We start from the raw sequence: 15,960 nt of genomic DNA, 5'->3' as shown, positions 1-15,960 counted from the left end.
GTCGTCCCAGTGATTGGAGCTCGTGCCCATCTGTGCCTTGGCTCTCCCAAGGGCCAGCCTCTTCCTGGTAGTGCTTTTGTGGGCTTGTTTGGTTGGGACTTTGTGTTTCTTTCTTGGGACTGCACTTAGGATGAGTTTACATATGCTGTGAGGTGCAGTGGGGTGGAGTTCTGCAATGGAGAGATCTTACTGTGGTGGTGACATGTAGCGGGTTGGCAAGTTTGGGGTATGGAGAGGTGGGGCGCCCCTAGGGCTGAGTGGGGTGAGCACCTCTCAGCACAGCTCTTCTGTCCTGCCCACCTCACCCAGCAGCTTGCTCTCTCTTACTAGATTTGTTTACGCATTTTCTTTCCTTGTGTCTGATTTTCTTTTTGCCTCCATCCCCCTTCTCCTCCCCACCACTCACTTTGTCCTGGTTTATCCTTACCAATGGTCAGACCCTCCAATCCCACCAGGGCCAGAGCTGACTAGGCCTGAGGGAGCCTAGGGGCACTAGGGCCTGGGAGTCTGGACCCAATAGGAGTTGGGGGGAAGAACTGGAAGGTGGAAGTAGAGAGAGGAAGAGGCTAGGAGAGAGAGGCTGGCCATCAGGCTTTGGGGCAATGCAGGTTGGGGTATAAAGCACGGGAGGCCCAGAGGGTTCCAGAGAGAAGCAAAGGTTGGTGGTGTGCAGAGTGGGTCTAGGGGGACAGGACCGTTGGGTGGACAGGTGAGCCCTGCTCCCTTCCCCCATCCAAACTCCTGCTGCTGTGCCGGCCCGGGCCTGTGGGAACCTGCTCCTCCCCTGTGTCCTGGGGCTGCCCCCCTTCACCTCCCTCTCCAGGAACTGAGACCAGGAAAGGGGGAGTAAGGAGTGCGCCATCCCCTCAAGGGGCCTGGGTGTGTGGGAGGCCCTAAGCAGGGCTGCAGCCAGAGGAGACCTCAGCTTCACTGTTCTCACTTGTGGGGAACCTTGCGGGGTGGGTGGAGGACGGTGGGGACGCCGCACCGAGGGCGGGAGGTGTTGGGGGGTTACCGGGGAGGCTGGGTCGGGGAATGCGGCTGGGCGGGGCAGAGCGGAGCGCCTCGGAGCGCTGGGCGGGTGGGTGGTGTCGGGCGTGGGAGCGGCGGGGCGGCGAGGCCACAGCGCCAAGAGGGGGCGGGGAGAGCCGCGGCCCGAACGCGGCGAGCAGGGAGGAAGGAGGGGGCCAGGCGAGGGAGGCGGTGCCTGGGCCCAAGCCGCCCAGCCCTGGCTCCTCTCCCCGGAACAGGCCCCCGACAGCTGCTCTAGGAGCCGCCGCCGACACTCGAGCCTCGCCGGCGCCTCTGCTCCCGCTCCTGGCTCCCGCCGCCTCCCCTCCCCTCGCCCCGTTGCCGCCACCGAGGCCCCACTCCGAGGCCGGACGCGTGGGTCTGTGGGAAGAGCGATGAGAGGTAGGGAGAGCGGCGGAGGACGCTGCGGGGCCACCGGGCTAGTGCGGCAGCCGAAGGGTGGGGATCTGGGCGGGGAGGCAGGACGTTTCGGGCTGCACTTGGTTGTCCAGCGTCTTGAAGTCTGTTCCTGCCCGCCTCCCCCGTGCTCTGGCTTACTGCCTGCAAATGCGGGAACCCCTTGACTTCAGCAAGTGTGTTCCAGCATTGAGGAAGGACCTCCCTTACTCAGTATGGAAGACAGGTGCTTGTATGGCCCCACTGAATCATCTTCTCAGCCCCTAGAGGAGTGGGCCCACCCTTCCCACCTGGCCAGTGCCTCCACCCAGCCAGCTCCCAGTTGGGTAGCCTGGCCACAGCCCAGCAGAGAGGGACTGGAACCCTAACCTGCCAGTGGCAGCTGTTCATCCACACTGGATGGTCAGTTCTGCCAGAGTATCTTCAGTGTCCCTTCCCCTACTCCAACCCCTCCTCCCCCGCCATCCTTCACTCTACAGGTCCCCTGATAGCTGGACATTCCTTTCTAGCACCTCCATCCTCAGAGTCTGGTGCTCAGACTCGCTATTGCTGAGGGCACATAGTTGTGTCCAGAGTTGAGTAGTACAGTGGAGACAGGTGAAAGCAGAATGTAGGGGAAAATGGCTCTTCCTTACTGCTACTCCAGCTGTCTAAGTTCTCCGTCCCCTTGACTTCTCTCTGACTTGGTAACCATGTGTATTAGGTGGTGCCCTCCAGTTCTCTTGGGATCCTGCCCTCTGGGGCCAGAGTATGTCTCACACCGCTCTCTGTTCACAGGAGTATGTGGTATCTGTCATTTCATGTTCACAGGTGTCTGAAGATGGCTCTTCACTAAGTAATGGGCTTAGACTTTAAAGAAGGTTGATGTGTGTGTGAGCATCTTTGTGTGCCCTGGCTGGGTGTCTTATGTGTGTAAGTCTGTCACATGTGAGTGTCTGTTACTGAAAATCTGTGACAGGTTGTCTGTGTGTTGCAAGTAGCCCGTGTTTACAGTGAGGTCTGTAAGTTCACGTGTTTGATCACGTGTGTGTGTGTGTGTGTGTGTGTGTGTGTGTGTGTGTGTATACAGAGCTGTGTGAGTGTTGTCTGGGGTGGGAGTTGGGAGAGGAAGGTGAAGGACCTGCCTTGGTGTCCTGCCCCATTTGTAATTGGTTGTAATGGGTCGGGGTGGGGTTGGGGTAGATCTTCTGGGCCTGTCCTCCTGGAGTCTAACCCAGTGGAGAGAATGGGGGGATAGGGGTATCAGAGGATTGCCCCAGGCGGCTGTGCTTTTCTCTGTGGTGCTCTGTACACTTCCAAGCCTGCTCTATTTACCTCTTGCTTTGTGTTTCTCATCCTGCTTCCCCCTGCCTCCCCCTGCCTCTTCTTCTCTGCCTGTCTTTGTATCTCTGCTTGGGTTCTTCTTGCTCTGTCTAGCTCCGATGACTCATCTGGGATAGGCATGAAGGTTACTCAGGGGAACAAGGGCCCCGCTGTTCCTGACAGTAGTCGGAGTGGAGAGCGGCACCCAGGAATTCCAGGCCCCAGTGTGTGGCTCCTGGACCCCCAAGGGTCCAGGTTCTAGCTCTCTTTCAATACCAGGGTGCCCCCTGCAACTCAGTCAGCACCTTCAGCTGCTGCTTCAGAGCTGTGGGGTCTCAGCTGCCTCTTACATTCCTGCCCTAAAGCATTGTGGGAGCAGCTGGATGAAGACAAAGGGATGGGGGAGTATCCCCCACTCCTCTTACCTCCTGGGGTGACCTGGCTTCCCTGTCTTTAGACCACCCTCATCTCCAAGGCAACTCAGTCTTTTTCTCAGCCCTGGGCTCCTTTGGAGGCAACCCCCTTTAGAAAGTGGGAACCGGTGGGGCAGGTGGTCTGGTCTTAGAAAGGGAAGGCAGAGCAGGGAGAGCTGGAGTATGAAGGCAGGGCCTAGAGAACTCAGTGCAGACCTGAGAAGAGGACAGGTCAGAACAGCTTTTCCTGCACTGGGGCTGGAGAGGGTAGAACCTAGATTCATAAAGAATCTAGCTGGAATGGTTTTAGGTGGGGCAAGTTGCCTGGGCCCCAGTGACGAAGAGCAGGGGTTCTCAAACTTTCATGGGCACAGATCACGGGAACATTGTGTTAAAGTGCAGACTCTAAAGGAGGTCTAGGATGGGGCCTGAGATCCTGCATTTCTCCCAAGCTCCCATGTGTCACTGAGGTGGCTTGGTGCAGGGACCACACTGGGCCTAGCCGGGCTACAGAGGACTGTGGGATTGGAAGGTGCTGGGGTCTCCCCCGCAACTTATCTTAGAATTTGGGGCTTCTAGGTGGCAGGGAATCAGAGTTTAGCCCAGTATTTGGCACATGGGAAGTATTCTAAAAATATCGCTGATGGTTGTCAAACAACTCCTGTTGTCATTTAACCGCTATTATCCGCAAAGCAGCTCATTTCGTCTATTGTTGCTGGCTGTGACTCAATCTCTCTGGTTGCCCTTTAACTTACTCCCCATTTGTCCCCTACAGAGATGCTGCCCCAACTCCCTTAGGCCCAAGGGATCAGGAGCTATGAGGCCAGAGGCCCTCTCATCTCTACTACTGTTGCTTTTCTTGGTGGCAACTGGAGATGCTGATATGAAGGGACATTTTGACCCTGGTGAGGAGACTGGCTCCTGGGTCCCTGAGGGATGGGGCTTGGGGGACAGAGAGTCAGGGGCCTTGACCGTCTGTGTGCCTGTAATCACCTAGCCAAGTGCCGCTATGCCCTGGGCATGCAGGACCGGACCATCCCGGACGGGGACATCTCTGCCTCCAGCTCCTGGTCAGACTCCACCGCTGCTCGCCACAGCAGGTACCTGGCACACTGGGGCTGCCCCGGAGGGAACTCCTGGGGCTTCTATTTGCCCTTCCAACCCCTCTCCCAAGTCAAGAGGCTTCTGAAAGGGCCAATGCCAAGGAAACCCCGTGGTCCCGGGGAGGCGGGCTTTAAATACTTGAGCCAGAGGCAGACGTAGGGCCAGATGTTCTCTGTGATCTCCTGCCCCGCCCTAGGCTGGAGAGCAGCGACGGGGATGGGGCATGGTGCCCTGCAGGGCCAGTCTTTCCCAAGGAGGAGGAGTACCTGCAGGTGGACCTGAGGCGGCTGCACCTGGTAGCTCTGGTGGGCACCCAGGGGCGGCACGCTGGGGGCCTGGGCAAGGAGTTCTCCCCCAGCTACCGGCTGCGTTATTCCCGGGACGGCCACCGCTGGATGGACTGGAGGGACCGCTGGGGTCAGGAGGTGAGGCTGGCAAGAACAGCACCCGGGAAGGGTGGCTCTCCTCTTTTCTCCAGCTATACTTTAAATGCCACCTATCCACTGATGATTCTCCAGTTCATACCCTCATACCCTCTCCAGCACAAGCCTTTCCCCCTGAGCTGCGTCTGGTGTTGCAAACCAGACCACCGTCTGGGGCTTTTCCATTTAAATATCTAATGGGTGTCTTGAACTTACCATCAACTTCCCAAGCTGAACTGGAGCCTCATTCCCACCCCACGTCTGTTCCACCCCTCTGTGTTCTGCAGCTCAGGAAATGGTAACGCCACACGCCCATTTGTTCAGGCCATGAGCTAAGATGATATCCCTGACTCCTCTTCTTCTCTCACCTCCTACTTCCAAAGTGTCAGCAAAGCCAGTCTGTTCTTCCTCTGTGTTGTTTCCTGAATCGGACCACTTCCTACCAACTCCACCTCCACTGCCCTAGGTGGGGCCCCATCATCCCCACCACCATCCCAACTTAGATGAAGGCCTGCTATAGTCTCCAAACTGTTCTTCCTGCTTCTGCCCTTTCCCGTCTGAAGTCAGATCTTGCCCTAGAGGATACATTCAGGATACCTTAGAAAGTGCAAGTCACCTGGCTCACAGACCTCCGCTGGTTCTCCACTCTGCCAGAACACAAGCTAAGCTCCTTCCTGAGTGCAAAAGCTTGGCCTGCCCTGGCCCTTGCTGCATCTCTTACTCCTGTCTCCTGTTCTTGCTCCACCTGGGCCACACTGGTTTTCTCGCTCTTCCTGGGACAAGCTAGGCCTCATCCCACAGCTTCAGGACATTTTGCTTGCTGTTCTCTGTGCCTGGATAGTTCCTCCCAACCCCCACACGTCCATAGGCTCTCCGTTACTCTATTCAATTCTTCTCCCACATGTCACCTCTTCAGAGAGCCTTTTCTGACCACGCCACCTCCTATTGCTCCAGTCCCACACTCTGCCTCTTGTTTTTCACAGCTGTTTCTCCTCTGAGACTCAGTCTTACAGTAGAGGGGCTGGTGCTCACCACTGAGAATGTGCCTGGCTGCTGCAGAGCAAGCGCTGGGCCAATGCCCGTGGAGTGAACAGAGGGGATAGGGAGAAGCTGAAGCAGCGGGGCGCAAAGCTGTGTGGACTGGGTGGAATCTAGTACAACAGGATGAGTGTCTTTGAGACAAATAGATGGAGCCAGGCAAAGAGTGGGAGAGCTGACACTGGAGTAGGAGGATGGGCCATAGGGCTAAGAGAGGTGTCAGAGGTCTCTGCTGCAGCCCCTCATTTCACAAACGTCTGGCAGCCCCACAGCCCACATGCTCAGTGTTACCCTTCAGAGATCTTTGTGTGCCATTGTGGGCTGGGCCAGGGAGCAGCTGGTGACAGGGAAGTTAGATCTGACCTGGAGCTTTTCTCACCCATCCACCCTGTTTCCTGGTCCACAGGTAATCTTAGGTAATGAGGACCCTGGGGGAGTGGTGCTGAAGGATCTTGGGCCCCCCATGGTGGCACGACTGGTTCGCTTCTACCCGCGAGCTGACCGGGTCATGAGCGTCTGTCTGCGAGTAGAGCTCTATGGCTGCCTCTGGAAGGGTGAGTTGTTGAAGGGCTTATCCCCCTGAGAATGCATTTCCTGTTCTGGGTACTGGAGGGGAAATAGGGGACTGGGGAGAGGGGCATCCAGGATCCTATCTCCCACTGGAAAGCTGTCACTCAGAGTGAGGAGAGGACTGGCCAATATTGCTTTCTCCATGCCAATGGGCCTGTGGAGGGGTTATAAGAAAGTAGACTGATGCAGGGGTGGGAGTCAGACGCTCTGTGCCTCTTACACCCCTCCTTCCACCCTGCCCCAGATGGACTCCTGTCTTACACGGCCCCCGTGGGGCAGACGATGTACTTAGCTGAGGCTGTGCACCTCAACGACTCCACCTACGATGGACACACCACACACACTGTTGGCGGGTGAATGAAGCAGGCCCTGCAGGACAATGAGCCCGGGATGGGAGGGAGGACGAAGAGGGTGGGGTGGGGGTTGCTAAGTAGTTTGGGCAGTGAAATGGATGAATGGGGAGGGAGATGGGTTAAGTGGGGTCTCAAGGGACAGGACTAGGATTGAAGAGGTAGCAAGGCGACCACTAGCTCATGTGACACTTTGTGCAAATTAGAAAAGGAACCCCTTTGGTAACACGTCTGTTGGAAATTGTCATAATAAACACACATATAATAGGGTGAATGATGTGTGCTTTGTGTGGCATAGGACTCAAACTACCTGTTATAGTTCTGGGGGTGAGAAGAGAGCTGCATGAAGTTGGGGTGAGGGGCTGGGCCAGGCAGTCCAGGCCACTACCTGGGTGGGGTTGCAGAGCACCTGGATAGGTGACACTTTCTTTTCTTCCAACCTCCTCTTTCTCGGTCCCCTTCTCTCCAGGCTGCAGTATGGAGGTCTGGGCCAGCTGGCAGATGGTGTGGTAGGGCTGGATGACTTTAGGAAGAGCCAGGAACTGCGGGTCTGGCCGGGCTATGACTATGTGGGATGGAGCAACCACAGTTTTCCCACTGGCTATGTGGAGATGGAGTTTGAGTTTGACCGGCTGAGGGCCTTTCAGGCCATGCAGGTGAGTGTATCCAGCTCCCAGGGAGGGCTCTGAGAACAGGGTGGGTGCCCTTGGGGTGCTTGCCCAGGTTCTCCTGGCCTTGGCCCTATGTTCCTCCTCCTTTCACTCTAGGTCCACTGTAACAACATGCACACCCTGGGAGCCCGCCTGCCTGGCGGCGTGGAGTGCCGCTTCAAGTGGGGCCCAGCCATGGCCTGGGAGGGAGAACCTGTGCGCCATGCCCTGGGGGGCAGCCTAGGGGACCCTAGAGCCCGGGCTGTGTCAGTGCCCCTGGGCGGCCGCGTGGCCCGCTTTCTGCAGTGCCGCTTTCTCTTTGCTGGCCCTTGGTTGCTCTTTAGTGAGATCTCCTTCATCTCTGGTAAGCCCCTGATGTAGTCCCAATTCCCAACCTCTGGGACTGCCAACCCCTCAGAACTCTAAGATATCCACCTCTGACACCACATCTACCCATCACCCATGAGACTTCCCAACCAGGAGAGGCTCAAATAATTGGAACCTCTCTCTCCCCCTTGTCCCCCACCTGCTTCTGTCTTTTTTTTGTGAGCCTCTCATTCAGCACTGATGTTGAACCAGTATGACAGTGCTGGCTGTTAAAATAATGAAATATTCTGTGCTGTTTGGGAAATTGCCTCCCGATACTGATATCTCCACCCTGGGCCCTGCATCTCCCCACAATCTAGCAACTAAAGGGTTAACATCCACCACAGCCAGGTACCTCCAGACCCCTAGAGCCCTGTTCCCACCACTCATTCTGATTGGTTGGGACAGGTCCTCACCCAATGATAATGATTGAGTTCCCTAAATCTCCTGCAAGTACACCTCCCTGTGGCTTAACTCCCTAATTTGACTCCCTTTCTTCCTTCTCCCCAGATGTTGTGAATGACTCCTCTCTGGCTCTGGGGGGCACCTTCCCACCAGCTCCCTGGTGGCCGCCTGGCCCACCTCCCACCAACTTCAGCAGCTTGGGTGAGCAGCCCTGGGGCCTCCTCCTGGTATGGGTCCTGTGCCACTTGGTCCTCCCTGGGCACCCCACAGCTTGGGTGGGAAGCCGCCTGCCATTCTGACTCTCTTGCCTCTGCCAGAGCTGGAGCCCAGGGGCCAGCAGCCCGTGGCTAAGGCTGAGGGGAGCCCGACCGCCATTCTCATCGGCTGCCTGGTGGCCATCATCCTCCTGCTGCTGCTCATCATCGCCCTAATGCTCTGGCGGCTGCACTGGCGCAGGCTCCTCAGCAAGGTGGGTGGATGCTGCGGCTAGACGAGGAAGCCACGTGGGTCCATCAGGGACCCAGAACAGTATCTAATTAGAATAACTGGAGGAGGGCTGAATAAAGAGACCACTTACAAAAGTGTGGGTGGGGTGCATGGGCATCAAGTAGAGTAGTGTTGTTCCCCATGGCTAGTCACCACAGAATGGTCATTATCGGGGCAGCTCGGCGAGAGGAGGTGGCACTTACCAGAACCTAGGGGAGTGAGTCTGTAGAGAGGGCCCCTTGAGGGGGCAGTGGACTTTGGTTCAGGAATGCAGCTTGCCTTAGTCTACCCCTCAGGGAGGGCCTGGGAGAATAATCACTCCGACCTCACTTTCCACTGGCCCTCCAAACTGCTGGGTCTCCTCTCTGGCCAATCCATACCCAGCCTGTCTGTGTAGTCCACACTGGTCAGCCAGTTGGGGCAGAAGCTGGGTGGGAAAAAGTGGAGAGTGGAGCTGGAGGAGCAACTAGAAGGAGTCTGGCACACCCCAAACGTGTCTTTTGGGTGAGAGTCCCATGGTGGTGATATGCATTAAAATTGATAATTATGGTCAGATTTGGGTGGAGTATCACGGAACTCACTTAAAAGCTTTTGAGCCTGTTTCTTTACCTGTGAAATGAACAGTAGATACAGCTTTAGGACTGCTGAGAAGACCGAAGGAGAGAACGTGGGTATAACATTTAACAAAGAGCTGAGATGTGCGCGATAAGCAGTAGCACCATTCACGTTTCCCTTTCCCCATGACAAGGCCGAGCGTCGGGTATTAGAAGAGGAGCTGACGGTTCATCTTTCTGTCCCTGGAGACACCATTCTTATCAACAACCGCCCAGGCCCTCGAGAGCCACCCCCTTACCAGGAGCCCCGGCCTCGTGGGAATCCACCCCACTCTGCTCCCAGTGTGCCCAATGGCTCTGGTAAGACCTGCCTTGTTCCAGTTCTGCCTCTATCCTCTCTGCCTGTTTTCTTATTGTGTTTCTTTCCCACTCCTTTCCCATTCCCTTCTTTTTTTATCTTCCCCAGTTTCAACTCATTTTCTTATTTCTGTGCCCCTGGTCACCACCCACTATATCATTCAATTTCCCTACCGTATAATGTCCCTCAAGAATTTCCCATGTGTTACCCAAAATCCCCAGGGTCTCATACTGTCTCTATGTCCCATCTTCTCTGTTGTGCCCTCTCATTGTGTCTTCCTGGCCCCTTTCCTTTCTCCTAGACTCACCATGTCCCTCCTTTCCTGCCTCCCTCCCTCTCGCCCTTCCTTCTTTCTTTCCACCATCAATCCCTCCATCCCTCTATCCCTCCTTCCCTCCCTCTGTCTATCATTTATCATTTATCTGTCTGTCTGTCCATCCATCCATCCATCCATCCATCCATCCATCCATCCATCCATCCATCGCTCTCCAGATCCTTGTTTTATCCTGTCTTTCAATATATTCGTTCCATCAGCCCCGGTCTTGCCCTATTCCAGGTCTCCCTGTCTGTCTAGCCTGAGTCTCATCCCTTCCCCGTGTCTCCCCACCTCCTTCTCCCGACAGCGTTGCTGCTCTCCAATCCAGCCTACCGCCTCCTTCTGGCCACTTACGCCCGCCCCCCTCGAGGCCCGGGCCCCCCCACACCCGCCTGGGCCAAACCTACCAACACCCAGGGTAAGCCCCTCTGCCCCTGGGCTATGCCAGGCTCCCCGTACCTCTACTGGGGCAGGGAAAAGTCCTCATACCTTGCACTCCCTCCTCTTCTCACTGTGGCCTCTTCTGCTCTCCTGAGTTTCCATGGAGGACGCTCTTGTGCCTTTAGCTCTCCTCTGCTGCTGCTTGCTCCTTTTTAAGGCCTCCCCTTGAGCTGAGAAGTAGAAAGCTCACTGGTTCTCAGCTCTGTCCCTCTTCTCCTCTTCCACCCCATCTCTTCAGCTGTCCAGATCCAGAGAGGAGGTTTCGGTGGTGGCCCCAGGTTCTCTTGTGACTCCTCCTTTGTTCTCCCCTCTCTCTAGAGCTGCAAGGAGGAGGGCCTCTCACCCTGGGTGCTTGCCCTCTTCCCCCATGTTTCCTCTCTACAGTCCCAGAGGCGAAGGCTCACGCCCCTGCCCTTTCTGTCTGCTCTTCCTCTCCTTGGTGTTGCCTTCTCATTGTCAGCCCTTCTCCAGGGCTAAGAGGGGACAGCTCTGCCTCCTCTCCTCTGTCTGTACACCCCTTGTTGTGCGAGCCATGAAGAACTGTTCCCCTCTCCTCTCTCTGTGTGCCCTCGTCTCTGCTTGTCTTTGAGCTTGATGTATTGGGTCACGGAGGGTTTGGGTAACTGTGGCAGGGAGGAAGAGCCAAGGCTTAAAGTGGTGGGAGGTGGTAGAAAAGGAGGAAAACAGCTATGTGAAAGGGAGGGGCTGGCAGTGAATGGGACAAAGGTTTGGAAAGTAGAAGGTGATGGGATGGCTGGCACTATTCTTCTTCTGATGGTGGGTAGAGGAATTCTCTTCCAGACAAGACTTTACCTCATGGTTTCCTGGGCTATACTGGGATCCCTAGAGAATAAGACTTTATAATATTCTTTGTTCAGCCATCTCCAGTATCTCGAAAACTCTGAAACAGCTAAATCTCATCCCATGCCAGCATCTTCTCTGGTTTGAGGTTGGTGGGTGAAATACCAGGAAGATGATGGAGAGTAGACCCAGTCTCTCACCCAACTGGGAGACAGGACACCTCTGGGAGGCTGGAGTGTGGAGACCCATGGTTCTCGGGTTGCTCCTGATACCTCTTCCTATCTTCTTTCCCTCACCCCTCCAGCCTGCAGTGGGGACTATATGGAGCCTGAGAAGCCAGGTGCCCCGCTTCTGCCCCCACCTCCCCAGAACAGCGTCCCTCATTATGCCGAGGCTGACATTGTCACTCTGCAGGGCGTCACCGGGGGCAACACTTACGCTGTGCCTGCGCTGCCCCCAGGGGCAGCCGGGGATGGGCCCCCCAGAGTGGATTTCCCTCGGTCACGGCTCCGCTTTAAGGAGAAGCTTGGTGAGGGCCAATTTGGGGAGGTAAGGAGGACCCCTGCCAGCCATCAGTAGTGTCTGACTCTATCTGGGGCTCTGACGCCATACTCAGACATCCCTCCTGGTCAGGAACCTGTCATCTGTGACAGTATTATCCTAGTTGACCTTGGTGAATTGTGTGACCATCTAGCAAATGACCTTCTTTCTCCAGGTGCACTTGTGTGAGGTAGAGAGCCCTCAAGATCTGGTCAGTCTCGATTTTCCCCTTAATGTGCGCAAGGGACACCCCTTGCTGGTAGCTGTCAAGATCCTACGGCCAGATGCCACCAAGAATGCCAGGTGAGGACCAGGGACGGCATCTGGAAGAAGGGAGGGAAGGCCATGAAGAGCAGAGAGTGATCTAGAGAGAAATGTGGTAGAGACAACAGAGGGGTGTCTGGGGAAGGAGGTTTACAACTCAGGCTCCCACATCACCAGTGAGTCAGTGCGTATGCCGGGGTAGGGTGCTAGTTTGTGTGAGCCGGGTGGGGAAGGTATAGGTCAGCCCCTCAGTGTCCACACTACCTTCTCCCTGCCTCTCCAGGAATGATTTCCTGAAGGAGGTGAAGATCATGTCGAGGCTAAAGGACCCAAACATCATCCGGCTCTTGGGCGTGTGTGTGCAGGACGACCCCCTCTGCATGATTACCGATTACATGGAGAATGGTGACCTTAACCAGTTCCTCAGTGCCCACCAGCTGGAGGACAAGGCGGCTGAGGGGGCCCCTGGGGATGAGGAGGCTGCCCAGGGACCCACTATCAGGTACCTACTTACCCAGGCTGGCCCTTACGTGAGAGCTCCCAAGAGGATCTCCTTCTCTCCCCTTGCTCCAGCCTGGTGGCACAGAGGGGAGCATGGGTGAAGAGGCAGGTACGAGTTCCAGGAGGGGTCTTGGGATGAGGAGCATGTTTATCCATGAGCTTGAGGGACAGAGATGACTACAGTGAGGGTGCCAAAGGGACTTGGACCCTGTTAGGAATTTCTTCATGCCTTCTGTTACCCTTACTGCCCAAGTCTGGATCAGGGAGCGTAATAAAAGTGGTAGCTCCCTGGGGCTTGATGAGCCAAAGAAAAGTTGAGTGGGCAACTACTTGCTGGCCTCCACCTGTGCCTTCCATCTTTGCACCAGGAGTTGGGAATCTGTGAGGTGGGGATGAGCCCGGGGCTGCCCCAGTGACCTTTTTTCTTTGGCTCCCTTACTTAGCTACCCAATGCTGTTGCACGTGGCAGCCCAGATTGCCTCAGGGATGCGCTATCTGGCTACACTCAACTTTGTGCATCGGGACCTGGCCACAAGGAACTGCCTGGTTGGGGAAAATTTCACTATCAAAATTGCTGACTTTGGCATGAGCCGGAACCTCTACGCCGGGGACTATTACCGCGTGCAGGGCCGGGCGGTGTTGCCCATCCGGTGGATGGCCTGGGAGTGCATCCTTATGGTGAGAGGCTAGAGAGAGGCAGGCAGGGCAAGGGAGCACTGGCTACTACTTGAAGCCCTGTGATCTCATTCATTCACTTGCTTTTCCTGGACTGCCGTTTCCTCATCTGTAAAATGAGGGTTTGGTCAATGCTCTATAAGATTCCCTCTGGCTCAAGGGACTGGAGAAAGCAGGGAGGTATGGCATGATGGGGAAGGGTCCGGAAGCCAAGAGATGGAGTCTGGGTGGCAGAGAGCAAGAGTGACAAAGGGAGAGATGAGGCCAGTGATAGAAAGGGATGAGTTGGGAGCTAGTGAGGACCAGAAAATGGAGGGGCAGGAAGGAGGATAGAAAAGGGAAGACATGTGAGAGAGGACTAGAGTCTGAGAAAGAAGGCAGAGCCCAAGGGAGGGAAGGGCAGGATTATTGGGAAAAAGAGCCAGCTGAGGAGACTGGAGCACACAGGGTTGGGAGGGAGTCAGGCCTGGGGAAATGCTAAGTGGACGTGGCCTCCCTGGGGAAGGGAGGAGGGTCTATGTTGCCTGATGCCTTTCTCTGCCTTTGTTGCCTTATCCATGAACTAGGGGAAGTTCACCACTGCGAGTGACGTGTGGGCCTTTGGGGTGACCCTGTGGGAGGTGCTGATGCTCTGCCGGGCCCAGCCCTTTGGGCAGCTCACTGATGAACAAGTCATTGAGAACGCAGGGGAGTTCTTCCGGGACCAGGGCCGGCAGGTCAGAGCAGAGGGGAGGGAAGATGGGGCAAGGGGACTGGGAGGGCCAGAGCCTGTCATCTTGGGGACTAAAGAACATTTGTTCCCTGCCTTTTGTCCACACTGCTGCATAATGTAGGTGTACCTGTCCCGGCCATCTGCCTGCCCACTGGGCTTGTATGAGTTGATGCTTCGGTGCTGGAGCCGGGAGCCTGAGCAGCGACCACCCTTTTCCCAGCTGCATCGGTTCTTGGCAGAAGACGCACTCAACACAGTGTGAATCAACACCCAGCTGCCCCTCCCTCAAGGAGGATTCAGGGGAAGCCAGGAGCACTAAACAAGAGGAGCTAATGGCACTCCCACTTTCCCTTCCAACCACCCTTCACCTCTGAGAGAGGGGCAGTGTGATCACAACAGGTAGGCTGGGCCTGCCAGGGAGCTGATGACCTTCTTTCCCTAGACATACTCTTATGCTGCTCCTCTTCTAGAAGCCCTCGCTGCCCACCCAGCTGGCCCTGTGGATGGGATCCTCTTGGACCTCTTCTAGCCACCCCTTGTGGGAGGGTGGGGCAAATACAGGGCAGACACTGGACAAAGCCCACTGGATCACCTGGCCCCCACTGGACAACACTGGTTCCTGGAAGGAAGGCTGTGGCCTCCGCCACCCACAGCCTCTCTCCAGCACACACTGGACTCTACTGGCTGAGAATTTGGAGAATGAGGAGGACAAAAAAGGGAGAAAGATCTTTCCTGTGTCTACTCCTGGAATTGTCCTCAGCTTTGGCTTCTCCCCCTTCTCTGAAACACTGGACCTGGGGGGCGATCCCTGCCCCCGACCCCCAGTCATTCCCAACTTCTACCTGCCATGTTGTAGCTAGAACTTCTCTAAGCCTATATGTTTCTGTGGAATAAATATTGGGATTAGGGGGAAAGAGGGAACAATGGCCTATGGCCCTGGGGTTGGACATCTCTGTTGTAGCTGCCACATTGGTTTTTCTATAACTGCTTGGGTTTGTACATTTTTGGGGGAAGAGAGACAGATTTTTACACTAATATATGGATCTAGCTCAATGTAATTTTAATCCCCTGCACTAGGCAGGTAATAATAAAGGTTGAGTTTTGCACAACTATGAATAGGTTTCTTGGGGTTTTGGTAGAATCCGCCTTCTGCTCCTCCCCCGTTCCATTTTCTTCTCTTTTTCCTCCTCCACATTCCATTTCCTACCATATATTTGCACAGCATAATATTCTGGTCTCCATAAGCCAGACCCTTGCCTGTGTGACCTCAGGTCCCACATGAATGTATGAACCTTGTCAACTCCAACACGAGTTCTGCAGGAGGCCTGAAGGGAGGTGGATTAGGCCTGGGGTCTTAGCCTTGTTTGACCCATGGACCCCTCTGGCAATCTGGAGAGGTCTACTGATTCCTCCTCAAAATGATGTTTTAAAACCCATTAAAAGGGTGTGTGTATAATATATAGATATATGATTATATAGGAAGTCAATCTAAAGTTTACCAAAATGTTAAAAAAATTAGTAACATGCTTTTTAATATATTAACAAGATCTAGCAGCAGGTGTAATAACTACTGACATTTCCAAATAGTGTAACGATAAACAGTATTCTGAGATTTCTACAGCTGTAGTGGGATATGAAAATAGCTATGGTGTTACACACTGTGCTAACACTACTGAGGGTTTTGTTTATATTCATAGTTGGAGGAAATAAGAAACTTCAGTTAGAAGTTAATAAAACTAGAGGTGTCTTTTTCTCCAGCCCACATTCTAGGACCGCCTCCCCCCGCCAACCCCCAAGGGTCTGGAAGTCCCAGGTGGAGAATACTTGGATTAGGCAGATCAAGTGTGCAGATCACCCAATGGGTGCGAGCTGTTTCACTGGGAGCCAGAACTAAGAACTTAAATTATCTCAGAGGCTTAGAAGGATGAGCCACAACCACCAAGAGAATATTTAACAGAGAGTTCAAATTGGGTTGGAAAGGGAAAAAAGTTAGTTGCAAATATTAGAAAAGGCGGACCCATCTTGATGGTAGTTCATGTGAAATAAAGACCCAGGGGTCAGTTGATGATATATATTCACAAACTGAGCCAACAAGATAATATCAGCAAAATAATTTAATCTTAGGTTGAATTAATAGGCCCTTCTGAGTCCTGCTAAAACCTACATAGGTCAGATCACTGTGATCACGATTTAAGACAGGTACTGACAGGTTGAGTTTAGAAGCCAGAACCCATATGGTGAGCAAAAGAAGCCATGCAGTTAGC

The 15,960-nt window shown here is 54.7% G+C and overlaps 1 protein-coding gene across 3 annotated transcripts; it reads left to right on the top strand.

Moving 5' to 3' along the window:
* Positions 1-1,147: 1,147 nt before the first annotated feature.
* On the top strand, positions 1,148-14,812 carry DDR1 (discoidin domain receptor tyrosine kinase 1). Of its 3 annotated transcripts, XR_897276.2 has the most exons (19): positions 1,148-1,413; positions 3,919-4,048; positions 4,141-4,243; positions 4,444-4,672; positions 6,114-6,261; positions 6,522-6,630; positions 7,097-7,283; positions 7,395-7,641; positions 8,154-8,249; positions 8,366-8,517; positions 9,283-9,448; positions 10,070-10,180; positions 11,309-11,553; positions 11,720-11,847; positions 12,092-12,310; positions 12,753-12,987; positions 13,551-13,700; positions 13,818-14,095; positions 14,167-14,812. XR_897276.2 is itself a non-coding variant. In XM_011383929.2 (18 exons), exons 2-18 carry the CDS (start codon positions 3,961-3,963, stop codon positions 13,956-13,958), a joined length of 2,754 nt encoding a protein of 917 aa, XP_011382231.1. In that variant the 5' UTR covers positions 1,148-1,413; positions 3,919-3,960; the 3' UTR covers positions 13,959-14,812. The 3 variants fall into 3 exon arrangements, 2 of the variants coding, with proteins under 2 accessions (XP_011382231.1, XP_011382232.1); XM_011383929.2 differs by having other exon boundaries at positions 13,818-14,812; XM_011383930.2 differs by lacking the exon at positions 10,070-10,180 and having other exon boundaries at positions 13,818-14,812.
* The last annotated feature ends 1,148 nt before the right edge of the window (positions 14,813-15,960 follow it).

Source organism: Pteropus vampyrus, unplaced genomic scaffold (genome assembly GCF_000151845.1).
Source record: "Pteropus vampyrus isolate Shadow unplaced genomic scaffold, Pvam_2.0 Scaffold553, whole genome shotgun sequence".
In the NCBI taxonomy this organism is placed as follows: domain Eukaryota; kingdom Metazoa; phylum Chordata; class Mammalia; order Chiroptera; family Pteropodidae; genus Pteropus; species Pteropus vampyrus.
Note: the sequence above shows the minus strand (reverse complement) of the source record. Positions and strands in the feature narration are given on the sequence as shown.